This window comes from Rhinatrema bivittatum, chromosome 8 (assembly GCF_901001135.1).
Source record: "Rhinatrema bivittatum chromosome 8, aRhiBiv1.1, whole genome shotgun sequence".
Classification (NCBI taxonomy): Eukaryota; Metazoa; Chordata; class Amphibia; order Gymnophiona; family Rhinatrematidae; genus Rhinatrema; species Rhinatrema bivittatum.
The window spans coordinates 6698627-6712447 of NC_042622.1; the positions used below are offsets into that span (position 1 = coordinate 6698627).

Consider the following 13821-nt stretch of genomic DNA (forward strand, 5'->3'; position numbering starts at 1 on the left):
ATTATGTTGAAGCCTGCTTTGATAAGAGAATGGTCAGACCAGGCTACCAGGGTGCAGGAGAATGAGAATGTTTGTTTGTGAAGATGAGATCGAGGGTGTGCCCTGCTCTGTGTGTGGGACCATTTATTAGTTGTAGCGAAGTCAGAAAGGCATCACTTGGGGGGGGGGGGAGAGGGGTGTGGAGTCAACATGTAGGTTGAAGTCTCCAAGGATGATGGCAGGTTACTTCATCCCCAACGGGATAGGAGTAGCGATTGCCAAGCGTACTTTATCTAACTTGCTGGCTGAGTGCATTCAACAGTGCTATAGCTGGGCAGGACTGTAAGTCACAGACTTTGTGAAAGGTGAAGTGAGAGCCATGGCTGCTGCTGGTGCTCATCTTTGAGAAGTACCTATTGAAGATATATTCAATATGGTCTTCCATTCACACTGTTTAATCCCACTGCTGTCTTGATAACCTCTCAGACTGACAAATTTAGACACACAGTTTTTAAAAATCTGGTTTTGCTGTAGTCTACTCCCCATGGTGAGGGCCAAGTTTCTTACAAAGTAAACACTGTGCTGCAACCCTCAGCTTGCCAAGAGACAGGTGGGAGCTCAAAAGCAGCAGCAAAGCAGTAAGGGGCGTAAATCCTAAAGCAAGCTGAGAGCACAGGAGGGGTTCAGAGTCTCTTAGCCTGACTGCAAAGGGAGGGAGCGGAATTATCACTTTGTAAATGTCTCAGGGGTGTCCTGTATTTGCTGCCACCTTCTGCTCTCCTACCATGAGCAGTAAGAACTGTTTGTTTTTTTAATCACCCGGTGTAGACCTTTCCTTCTCTTAAGAGGGCAAGGGGCAGCGATCCTGGGGAGAATGAGGGGGAAGGGAGCTCGGGAGTGGGAGGAATGGAAGGGTGAAGAGATCCCTGGTGATTGGAGGGGTGGAATGGCAGGACTTGTGCTGGTTCTGGTACTCACGTGCTTGCTGGTTTAATTTTGCTTTTATGTTGTCAGATGAAATTAGTTTTTCTCATCTGAAGGCTCAGCTCCTCCTTGGGGTCCTTGCCTTGATGCTGAATTTCTCGTGTCTCTCTCATGCAAGTGACTGTCGCTCCTCTCTCCTTCTCAGGAAACCGTCGGAGCAGGCTGGTATCGATGAAGTTATGGCAGCCGCAGTCCTAACCAGCCTGTCTACCAGTCCCGTGGTACTAAGCCAGATTTCTGCCACCTGCACTACAGGTATTAGTAACCCATCCAGGTTCCTCCTGTAGGCTGTGGAGGTGATGCACCACAAGGAGTGGAGTGGTCAGAGCAGGGGAGTGAGAAACAGGGAAGCCAGGGGGTCACATCCCACTGCCGCTATTTGTGACCTTGGGCCAATCTCTTCACTCTCCAGTGCCTCGGGTACACACTCAGATTGTGAGCCCTCTGGGGAAGGATCTGCAGTACCTGAGCGTAATCCACTTTGAAGTGCCTGAAAAGCGGAATATAAATAAATAAAATTAGCCCCAGGGAGTATTCACTGGCTTGCTTGCTTTGAGAACGTACATCAGTCTTACCATGGTCTTTGCCCAAATATGCGTATTGTGAAGAATGAATGCTGTGTTATGACTCGTGCTTGACTTGTTTCCCCTAGAGCTTGGTGTTGAGACGTGGAAGGAAGTCACTGCGATGTCGTCCAGTTACAGCAGCAGCACTAACAGTGGGGACTGGACCTGGGATCTGCCCAGCGACCACTCCATACCTTCCACACCATCACCACCGCTGTGTACGGAGGCCGGCAGGACCTTCCCATTACCTGCCCAAGCTGATGAAGGCATCGAGGACCCGGAAGCCACTCATTTCCTGTTTGATGATCCTATTCCCCGGAAAAGAAAGGTAGGAGTGGGCCCTACTGATTTCAAGAAACAATAAATGCATAAACCAAATTGTGAGAAGGTTGAGAGTTAATTCCTTAACATCCAAGGCAATTTGATGTGAGTTAAACTCTGCTCCTGTTTTATGGCGGGTTCGGTGATTCTGCTGAAGGAGGTGGTTTCATCATCCGTGTAAAGATAGACGTTGGATTACATACGCTAGAATACGTTTCTTCTCTTGTGCAAGCTCTCTTCTTTCGTTTGCCTTGTAGTTGATGACTTCAGCCTTTCCTGGGCAGATGTCTGCATTAATACCGTCACATATTGATTACTGTAACATTCCTTGCCGGATTACCCTTTCCTTAACTGAAAAAGTTACAGGTACTTCACAATACGGTTGCGACAGTGATCTTTGGAGCCTGGAGATAGGATCACACAACACCATTGTTGAGGGAGCTCCATTCGTTCCAAGAACTTGATTTAAGATCTTTTGTTTGCTGTTCAAGCTGAGTGGAGGGGACTTCCAAGCTGTTTGTCAAACCTGCTAACCCCGTTATCTCCTCCAGTCCTTGGTTTACTTTCAGTTCTCAGGCGCCCAATCCATGAATTGCGCTGCCACTCGACACCCATGAACAACCAACCTAATTTCTTAAAAGTTTAGGAAATTTAACCAAAGCCTGGTAGTTTACTCTGGCATTTGCTGATTGACAAAAGATATTTGAGAAGAAGACTAACGCAGATCTGGATCATTATTTGCTTAAAACTGTTACATACTGCAGAGCCTGTGTTGGTTTTGCTATGATTATTCCTGGTAACATTGGATTAATGTATTCATGTATGAGCTGTTGTATTGGTGTAAAGTACCTGGATATTTACAAGTTTAATGGAAAGAAGATAGGCTCTTTAGAGGCAGAGAGTTGTGTGCCTGTACACCAGGGTAGAAATAAGATACTCAGTGTGAGAGGTGCAGGTGGCAGCTAGAGCATGGACGCAGGCATCTGTGAGTGACAATTTCCTGTAACGTTTCTGCAGAATTCGGTGTGAAGGTGATGTTCAAGTGTCTGTGGAAGAATTGTGGGAAGGTGCTGAGCACGTCGACGGGCATTCAGAAGCACATCAGAGCCCTGCACCTGGGGTAGGTTCCTTCATGGCGAGGAGATAGCAGCATGCATGAGGATTGCACCAGCTATTGGGCAGGAAGGAGGGATGGGGGTGGGGGCGGGGCAGATGGATTCAAAAAAGAAAGGGTCAGGGGGGGTTTAAAAAGTACTTGAGGAACAGTATAAAACTTAGTTCTCTCTCTTCAAATTGCGCTCGACTAGACGCCTAAGACATATCTAGATAAATAGCACCAGCTCAAGTCTTCTGTTCAGTGGTCCAGGCTCTTTTTGTAACCGCACTGACTATTGTAATTCTCTGGATGAAGGCCTCCCGAAAAAGCAGTCCAAGCGGTGTGTTGCAGTTTAATGCAAAATGCAGCTGCGTGGCTCATTATTCCCTGTGACTACCGGGACCATGCGTCGCCTGTTTTGTAGCAGCTGCATTGGCTGCCACTTGTTTTAAGGATTTTTTTTAATATCATTGTTTTGTTTTAAGGTTCTGCAAAATGCTAGCTTGCAGTACTGTATACCATGTTGTCGGATGCACTCTGAGGACTAGCAGTGGTTCCCCACGAAGGCTTCCCCAACCCAGCAGTGGTTGGGGAAGCCTTTGTGTTTTGTCAGTAGTGGGGCCCTGGTTCTGGATTGCAATACCACTGAACTTCCCATGATGGCTGATCTTAAGCTATTATGAAAAAGATACAATCGTGCTTATTTGTACACAAGCATTTAGGTGAATGATTTTTCATTTTAAATATTTATGTGATTCTTCCTCACTTAGAATTGCTCAAAGTTATGAGTGAGCCATAAACAATTTGCAATAAGGCCATTTCTGAGTTTGTATTAACTCTAACATTGGTCTCTCTCTTAAAGCCGGAAGGCAGATCTTGAGCAGAGTGACGGAGAAGAAGATTTCTATTACACGGAGATTGACATTAATGTGGATTCGCTGACCGATGGCCTTTCCAGCCTGGCACCAATGTCTCCCACCTCCTCTGCACCTCCAGCATTCCCCCTCCCAGAAACGCAGGGGACCCAGCCGGCAGCAGAGACGCCAGAGGTACCTTTGGTGTCTTCACTTAGCCATTCGGCACCAACCACACTGTGCCACGTGCACAGTGACCATGCCTATCAGGTGAGCATGGAAACTTGAAGCCGGTCTGTGCTGAGGCGAGAGATCCATTCCGGCTATAAATTCTCTGCATTGATGGACTTGATCTGATTTTGCTACAGGCTCTCTCCCCCATCAGTATTTGTGCTGGCTCCGGTTTCAGCTTCTCCTGGCAACCACCTCCTGTTCTATTGAAGAGTTCTCCAGTGAGTATCTTACAACACTTTACTAGTTTCTCTCTTTCATCTCTCTAGATGTGATTTGCAGAATAAAATGAATGCTCATCACTTCTGTAAAGGTCACCAGAATCATTCTTAGGCAAATGCCCTGGCTCCAGCCTGCCCTGCTCTGGAGGGGCTCCTCCATGTGGGTTTGAGGAGGTAGTAAGAGAGAGAGCCTGCAGCATGGGGCTAAGTGAGGGGGAAGAGTGTCTGTCTGAGGGGGAGAGTATTAGGCAGTTCTTTGCTTTGCTTCAGCTATGTGGCTTCAGGACAAGGATCTTACTCTTTTTTTTTTCTTTTCTGCAGGGCTGCCTTGCTCAGATTCGCACTGTGGGTATCAGAGAAAAACAACCTCAGGTTCCCCAGCCAAGTGTCCTCAAACCCCCTTCAACCGTGATCTCTGTGCCAAAGCCAGCTTTAGGGAGCAGGTGCGTATACACATCCTACTGGTACCAGGCAGACCCAGAGCCATCACTGGGCACTCTTTCCTAGCGTGTGGCAGATGGACTCAGGACCAGTGGGTATAGTGTGCTCCTGATAGCAGTTGGAGACGGATCAGATTTTAATCTGACATCAGCTCTAGTACATAGACCCCTGCAGGAAGTGCAGCTCCTCAGTATTCCTTCGTCTCCATAGCAGTTTGGGACTCTACACTCGCTTGCACAGCGTTAGAGTATTCTAACCAAAGAGATAAAAAAAAGAAGAAAATCTTACCTCCACAGACGAGCCCTGCTCTCCTGCAGTGATACCTACGGGTCCCTCCCCCAGTCGAGATTCCTGAGGTGATTTCCACGATCCCTCAGAGGTAGACCTTGGTCCGACAGCCGGTTCCTGGCATGGACTTAGCCCCCGGCAACGGGCGCGGCTGAGAGGCAGCGGGTGCAATACAGAGCGCAGCGGTGAAGGTACTTTTCCCTCTCCCCCTCGCAGCTGGAGACCGCCCGGAACGAGACCAGGAAACGCTGAGACAAGGTAAGGTAGAAAACGTCCTAAAAGTCTCCGGTCTCCGAGGCTCGAATAGCTGCACAGATCGCCAGCTGGCGTCTGTGCCATCGGCTTGATCAACCCAGTCAGGGCTAGACCCCAATCGGCCACAAGGTCCCTCCCACATGGAGACCCTGCGGGGTGGTCGCCATCTTGCTTGCGTGGTCGCTGACGCCATTTCGCCTTGGTCACCGCTCTGTCCACCTAACTGAACCGTGCGCACAGAGACAAGCCGGGCGCACAAGTTGCTTATGCGCATAGGTGCCGTACGCACAGCTACGCGCACAACTGTGCCGGGCTCACAAGGCTGTGAGCACAGCAGCTCGCGTATCTCAGTGAGTGCACATCCCGGTCGACACGTGCATCTTTGGCGCACACAGAGCGCATAACTAAGCCTCCTGGCGCGCACTTTAAATGCACAGACCGAGGTTTCAACTACCTATGCACACAAAACCAAGGCACACGCCCTCTGCCCAGCCTGTCACACAAGAGCTGCGCAGCAGGAGGAGGCCCCGGCATTGTGTGTACAGTGCAAGCAGGCCCTGGGAGAACCTGGACAAGGCCCTCCCCAGCCAGTACAGGAATCCGGATCCACCGATAGTACCCCGGACCTCTCTATCCCCAGCACGACTCTCCCTCGAATTGGGTTCCTTGGGAACGCAGCGGTTTTCAATCTAGACCCAGGATCCTTCTCCTGGGTAGAATTCTTTAAGGGTCTACACACCTTTGTCCACATGCAACCGCCACCGATGACACAGACACATCCTCCACCAGAGGACCCTTGCCCCCCCCCACCCCCACCCGGCCAAAAGTCTCACCATAGGGGACACGGACACCTCAGACAAGGATCAAGACTCCCTGGAGGAAGGGGAAATCCCTCCAGGAATGGAACCTTACCGAACCGTGAGGCGCTTCTTCTCCAAAGACAAGCTACCAGATCTTGTGTCTCTCAGCTTGAAGGAGCTTGCCGTCCCAGACACAAGTGCCACAGGGGAACCAAAGACGAACCCTCTCCTAGACGGGCTCCGTCAGGCCTCCCGCCATTTCCCTTTGCTGCAAACCGTACAACAGCTGATAGACTTGGAATGGGATGCTCCGGAGGCCAGTTTCAAAGGGGGGCGGGCCCTGGAAGCCCTATATCCACTGGAACCTTCAGCCAAAGACCTCCTGGTGTTCCCCAAAGTGGACGCCATGGTCTGCGCGGTCACAAAGCGCACTACCTTTCGAGTCGAGGGAGGGAGGCACTCAAGGATGCCCAGGACAGACATCAGGAATCCATCCTTAAACAGTCATTCAACGTATCAGCCATGTCGCTGCAGATTGTGGCCTGCTGTGCCGTGGTGACACGCGCCTGCTTATCAATGACCAGGAACGCTACCACGCCAGTCAATGCACTAGAACCAGTGACATCTGACCTGGTGCGTGTCTCATCCATAGTGGCAGCCAGAAGGCAACTCTGGTTCCGAAGCTGGTCAGCTGATGCAACTTCCAAGACGAAACTCACGAGAATGCTCTTTAAAGGAGCCCTCCTGTTCGGAAGTGAGCAGGAGAAGTTAACTGACAAATGGGGCGAATCTCCAGTACCTCAATCGGAAGACAAGAACAAAAGAAGCCAATATCTCTCTCCCCGATTACCTAAGGGCAGAGGATCACAGCATTTTAGACCCTACAAGAGTACATATCAAGCACCTCGCCCGGCAGGCAGGGGCCAGTCCTTTTAGCACAAACACGACAAGAGGGGAGCTGGCTCTGGCCCAGGCCCCATTCACACCCCACAATGAGAATCAGCTGACCCATCCACAGGAAGAAGCCATAGGGGGCAGGTTTGCCCAAACTACCAAAGATGGGTCAAGATAACAACAGACAAGTGGGTCCTAACCATCATTCGAGAGGGATACTATCTGGACTTCCACAACATTCCTCCGGACAAGTTTGTGAAATCTCCTTGCCACGCACCCTCCAAGAGGGCGGCAGTGGAAACCACATTGGCCAAATTGCTCGCCCTAAAGGCCGTAATGCTGGTGCCCACGCAACAACAAAATACTGGGCACTATTCCATCCATTTTATTGTCCCCAAGAAAGAGGGAACATTCCGGCCCATACTGGACTTCAGGTCGGTCAACCTCTACCTGAGGGTAAAACACTTCCGCATGGAAACCCTGCGCTCAGTCATAAGGGCGATACAGCCGGGAGAATTCCTTACATCCCTGGACCTGTCAGAAGCCTACCTGCACATTCCGGTCCATCACGAACAGCGCTTCCTATGCTTCACGATCCTGGACTACCACTACCAGTTCCGGGTGCTACCCTTCGGGCTAGCCACAGCCCCCCGGACGTTCACCAAAATCATGGTTGTAGTGGTGGCGACACTGAGGAAAGAAGGAATCCTCGTCACATCCATATCTGGACGATTGGCTGATCAGGGCAAAATCTCCAGAGGAAAGTCATCAGGCGACCACCAGAGTCAAGACTCTCTACTGGAGAACCTCAGGTGGGTCGTCAACACAAACAAGAGCGGTCTGCAGCCCTCCCAAATCTCTAGAATACCTGGGAGTCCGGTTTGACACCAAACAAGACATGGTCGTCCTTCCTCTTACAAGAAGAAAAAAACTGATGAACCAACTGCAAAACCTGCTGGTCCCCAAAGTATGGGACTACCTCCAAGTCCTCGGCCTCATGACATCAACCCTTGAAGTGGTCCCAAGGGCAAGAGCTCACATGCGACCGCTACAGCGCTTCCTACTGTCACGATGGAACTCTATGTCCCAGGACTACTCCGTTCACCTCCAGCTCCCGGAGTAAGTGCGGAACCAGCTCCAATGGTGGCTTCAAGAAGACCATCTAAGCAAGGGAGTAAGGCTATCCCCACCGACCTGGATTTTGCTCACCACGGATGCAAGCCTACGAGGGTGGGGAGCCCAGGGGCAATGGGACAAGGAAGAGTCGGGGAGGAACATCAATCGACTGGAAGCCCGGGTGGTCAGACTAGCCTGCCTATGGTTCAGCCACAGACTCCGGGGCAAATCTGTCAGTCATGTCGGACAACGCCACAACAGTTGCCTACATCAACCGCCAGGGAGGAACCAGAAGCCAACAGGTGTCCCTGGAAATAGATCCCCTAATGGCATGGGCAGAAGCAAACCTACAAGGGATCTCAGCTGCCCACATCATGGGAAAAGACAACGTTACTGCGGACTACCTCAGCAGAGAAGTCTAGACCCAGGGGAATGGATGCTGTTGACCACAGCCTTCCACTTGATAGTAAACCACTAGAGAACCCCAGTCATGGGTCCAATGCCCGCGTTCCCAACTTCTTCAGTCGCAGACGAGAACCACAATCCCAAGGGATCGATGCCCTCGCCCAGACCTGGCCACGGGAAGACCAGCTATACACCTTCCCCCGTGGCCACTACTGGGCGGGATCCATCCGCAAGAAAGAACTCCACAGGGGGCTAGTACTTCTAGTCGCCCCGGACTGGCCAAGAAGGCCATGGTACGCAGACATGCGAAGACTCTTGACGGGGAGCCCTCTCCCCCTACCTCCTCACAGGAATCTGCTCCAGCAAGGCCTGATCCTCCACGAAGACCCAACTCTATTCTCCTTTTCGGTCTGGCCATTGAGAGAACACGCCTGAAGAAGAGCGGATACTAGAGGGCGGTGATTGACACCTTGCTCCGAGCATGCAAGTTCTCCATCTCGCTAATCTATATACGAATATGGGGAATATTCAAAGCCTGGTGCGAAGACCACGATGTCCTTCCCCGGACAGCCAAAATTCCTGCAGGACGGCTTACAGAAGGGGTTGTCCCTCAACTCTATCAAGGTTTAGGTGGCCGCATTGGCCTGCTTCAGAACCAAAGTGGAAGGCATTAGCTAGCATCTCATCCAGATGTGTCCCGCTTCCTGAGAGGGGTCAAGCAACTCCGACCACACTTAAGGTGGCCGGTACCCCTATGGAACCTCAATCTAAACTAGACTTCCTAGCAGGAGCCTCCTTCAGACCTATCCGCGGTCTGTCCCTACAACTCCTAACCTTGAAGACTGCATTTCTATTGGCAATATGTTCGGCCCGTTGCATCTCCGAACTTCAAGCACTATCCTGTCGGGAACCTTTTCTCAGATTCACACTGGGATCCATACAGCTATGCACTGTCCCCTCCTTCCTTCCAAAGGTGGTTTCTCACTTCCCTCTAAACCAAACCATCTCGCTGCCATCTCCAGATGAGCATAAGGGCTCGGAAGAATATTGCCGTCTTCGCCACCTTAACGTCGGCAGACTCCTAGTCCAATACCTGGAAAGGTCGGAATCCGTACGAAAGACGGACCACCTCTTCGTCCTTCACAGTGGGAAGAAACAAGGGGAAGTAGCCTCACGGGCAACCCTAGCCCACTGGATCAAAGAAGTAATCAAGGCGGCCTACATAGAGGCAGGCAAGCCTCCATCGCTACAAGTCAAGGCCCATTCCACTAGAGCCCAGGCAGTGACCTGGGCGGAAACTAAGATGCTGTCACCTACCGAGATCTGTTGGGCGGTGACATGGGCCTCCTGTCATACCTTCTCTAGGTTCTATCGCCTGGATGTTCAAGCTCGGGAGGACACAGCATTCGTAAGGGCAGTACTAAGTGGGCCACGGGCAGCCTCCCACCCGGTTCGGGAGTAGCTTTTGTACATCCCATTGGTCCTGAATCCATCTGCTACATGCTACGAAATGGAGAAATTACTTGCCTGATAATTTCGTTTTCCTTCGTGTAGACAGATGGACTCAGTATCCTGCCCACGGCTGCTGCAATACACGAAAACGTCGGGGACAATTCCCGAGAGCAAGACAAGCACGGGTAAGCCAAGCTTCCCTTCAGCTAGGGCACCCATAGTTACCGGGCGTCGGCGTTTCTCGGTTGAGGGTACTGGCCGTCTCCAGCTATAGTCCAAGTCAACCAGTTCAAGTTAATCACATTTATCAAGTTATTCAAGTTAAACAAAGTTAATCAAATTATCCAGAGACACATATATCCACGATTGCTTTTAGAGGAGAATACTGAAGAGCATGGCGTCCTGCAGGGGTATATGTATAGGGGCTGACGTCAGATTGAAATCTGATCTCTCTCCAACCGCTATCAGGAGTACACTATACCCATTAGTCCTGAGTCCATCTGCTATACTAAAGAAAATGAAATTATCAGGTTAGTAATTTCTCCATTTTCCCCCATCCTCCCTATAATCCGCTCTGGGGAAAGCAGAGCTGCCAGCAGAGAAGTAAAAGGTAACTGCTAATGCCTGGGAAAGCCACTTTCGAGGGCTAGGAAGGAAATGTCGGTGATGATATTACTTTTTTCCTTTCCTTATGGTCAGTGTAGTCTTGTTTCTTTTCAGTTTGGGATCTGGCTTCCATAGCAGAGGGAGAATACCTGAACATTTAAGCTGCAATAAGAAATCAGATCCTGCCACAGTGCTGGGCCAGAATAGCAGTGTGTGGGAGGGGGAGGGTAATTTAAATAGACCCCCCCCCTCCCTCATACTCCTGGTGCCTGCTGGCACGGGCTTTACTCAGCTTCTCCCTGCTCTTGCATTTCTTCCTAGGAAACCCCGTGGGGAAGCCAAGAAATGTCGCAAGGTGTACGGCATGGAGAACCGGGATATGTGGTGCACGGCTTGCCGCTGGAAGAAGGCGTGCCAGCGATTCACGGACTGAGCCCTGCCCCGGGGGGCAGTACCCCTCTGCCTGCTGCCAGCACGGTGCCGAGAAGGAAGCAGCCACCTGCGCTAAGATCCAGCCTTTCCTCGCCAGCAGCAGGAATCGCATCCACACCACCATTTCATTCTTTTATACGGGACGCCTTCCTCCTCTTTTTACAAAGTTTTAGACTTTTGCCTCCGGACCATGTTTGATAAGGAAACGTTTTATAGGGGGAGTGTTTTTTTTTCCTTGCAAGATAAGCTATTTGGGCTGGATCCTGGCCGTTGCTGCACCCGTGCACCCAGCGGGGAGGGAGGCCTTGCAATCTGCCACGCAGCCAGGCTGCAGCAGTTTTTAACTTTACTGCGGGAGCAGGCGTGAAGGTGGGTGTGCACATAAAGCTGAGCCGAATGCTCGCAGGGCAGGCCAGGGTTGCATTTTAAAGATCCTCTTTTTGTATAATGTTCACAACGGGCAATGGGGGTTGCACTTAAGACTTTTTATTTTTTGTTTTATTAAGGGAAGAGCAGACAGCCTGTTCTTACAACCACTGAGCTGAATGTGAATTGTTAAAGGTAGCTCACGGGCAGGAACCTGGGTGTAAGCAAACACGGAGCAGCTGCGCACATTCTCCACAGCGGTTTCCTGATGCACGCGCAGGGGGAGCATCCTTGCACGCAAAGGAGCCTCAGCAACCATGGGGAGCAGTGCTACATGCGACAAAAGCATCAACTTGCACAGGCAGTTGTGTTAAAAATTGGATTTTAAAGAGGGGGAGAGAGTCATTTTTTTCTAATTGACGGTGGTGTGAGAGCAGAAAGGTAGAGCCTTCATTTTCCTGAATGCTTTTCGGTTTTCTTATCTGCTGAGAAATGGAAGGCGTTCTTGCTTACTGGAGCTTGCTCTACCGAGCGACCAAACACCATAGCGCAAACGTTTCTAGGTCACCAAAATGAGCCCTAGCTCTGTGTGTACATGCACGTGTATCTGCATGTACATAGGTGCACGTCTCTGTGCATGTACACGTGTGAACATCAATGCAAGCTTTTCTAACTCTTTTTGTAAATATCTTTTAAGCTGTCGGCCTAGAGCGAATGGCATTGTATGAACATTTAAAACATTTTTGAGGACTGTTGCTTTTAAGGTTGGGATGGACTGGCTGGGGCTATTGATCGTTGCTGTTGTATCAGCACGGAGCTGGTAAGGTCAGGCTCCAAGGCTTCTAATTTTATAAACGGCCAGAGGGTGGAGGCATCACACATGGTGTTGGAATTGAGGCTGCTGAGTTGGGAGTGAATACAGCACTTAAAGGATTGCCTTCCCGCCCAGCTGCACATCACAATGCACCGGCCAATCACTTTATAAAGTGGGTGGTGATTTTGCCCAAAGCAGCGGAGAGGGATGGCATCAGTTCACACCCGCTCGGCTGAAAGGTAGGAGAGGCTCTTGGCCCCAGCTAAGCTGAGGCCGCAGCTGCCTAACCTGCTTTAGAGCTGAAGCACAGCTAGGATTTCCTGCTGGATTAGGAAAACCTGTAACGGCTCCGATCCTTCTGTCGCGGTGCCTTCCTGCCCTGTTAAGGAGCAGAGGCCTCGTCCCCCAGGAGCTAGCGAAGGAGGCCGAGAGATCCAATCTGCTCTCTCTAACCCTGGCCACGTCCAAGCTCCACCCCGGGCCCAGGCTAATAAGCGCTGCATGGCATCTCCGGAGGGGAGAAGGGAGAGCAGCACTTACATTAGTCAGGGCAATCTTAGTTAATTGCCTCCACAGCTGTAGGCAGGAGACGTTTGGGGTTGCTTAGGTGCAGCACTTCAGCTGATTCAGGAAGCATTTCTGGCCAATGTAAATGTCTGAATAATAGTCCGAGCCATGTTATAACTTGCTCCAGGTGAGATGGGGGAGAACAGAGAGACAGCCACAGCGATCCCCAAAGGGCAACGGCTGTCAGCCTGCTTCCAGCCACTGGGAGACTTGCAAAAACTGAAGAGAGAGTTGGGATCCTCTGCTTTCTAAAGCACACCCTAGCAGACAGAGGGACAGACTCCCAAACAGATAGAAAAACTGAACCAGCTTATGCCTTCTCCATGTATGAAATATATTTTCCGTGAAAGCGAAGCAGAGGCTGAGTTATTTTTGTAAGGTAAAGACAGTGTTGTTTCACGGTCGACTGACATTACATCCCCTTCTATTTTCACTATGCCCTGTGTTGTTAAAAGAAAAGTCAGTCTTGTTCAGCAGCACCCACGATTAGGAAATCAGATGCGTGCAGCTGTAACAGACAAGGCCAGGCCTTCAGATCACTTTTATATAAAACATTCCAAAGGAAAATCTTTCAGGGGGGGTGGTTTTGAAGGTATTGTAAAATGTTTTTATTTTTCCTTAAACAAAACCAAAAGTCACATTAACGAAACCTTTCCTGTGCCAGGAAAAAACAAACTTTTTAAAGGAATGAAATGTTGCACTTTTGGGCGGGGCTTCAGGCGCGTGCGGGAGCGTGGTGTGTCGTGGCCGAGTGGAAGGACGCTGTGTCACGCCGTCACCCACGTGGCAGGCATGGCCTTGTGCTAACCTGGGGCTTGTTTTGCACACCGCGTTTGGATTTTCTACTGTTCTGCAACATGTGCCAATGAATGAGTGAATTTTGAATTCTTTATGAAATATACAGAATAAAGATTTTTTTCAGAATGTTCTGAGGTGATTTGAAACACAGGGCAGATGCGCTTACCAAGCCCGTGCTGGGTAGAAGGCAGGGGTGGGCAATTCCAGTCAGGTTTTCAGGATTTCCCTAATAAATATGCATGAAATAGATTTGCATAGAAACTCTCATGTATATTCATTAGTGATATCCTGAAAACCCAACTGGTTTGCAGCCACTGGAGGACCAGAATTGCCCA

The 13821-nt window shown here is 50.4% G+C and overlaps 1 protein-coding gene across 1 annotated transcript in view; it reads left to right on the forward strand.

Moving 5' to 3' along the window:
* The window catches only part of SLC2A4RG (SLC2A4 regulator), a 37443-nt gene extending 23831 nt beyond the window's left edge, over positions 1 to 13612 (forward strand). The window contains exons 3-9 of the mRNA XM_029612511.1: positions 1109 to 1218; positions 1616 to 1857; positions 2882 to 2970; positions 3809 to 4070; positions 4169 to 4252; positions 4574 to 4695; positions 10831 to 13612. Of these exons, the coding sequence (XP_029468371.1) occupies positions 1109 to 1218; positions 1616 to 1857; positions 2882 to 2970; positions 3809 to 4070; positions 4169 to 4252; positions 4574 to 4695; positions 10831 to 10942 (1021 nt within the window). The 3' untranslated portion in view covers positions 10943 to 13612. The remainder of the gene's footprint in view (positions 1 to 1108; positions 1219 to 1615; positions 1858 to 2881; positions 2971 to 3808; positions 4071 to 4168; positions 4253 to 4573; positions 4696 to 10830) is intronic.
* Positions 13613 to 13821: the final 209 nt, after the last annotated feature.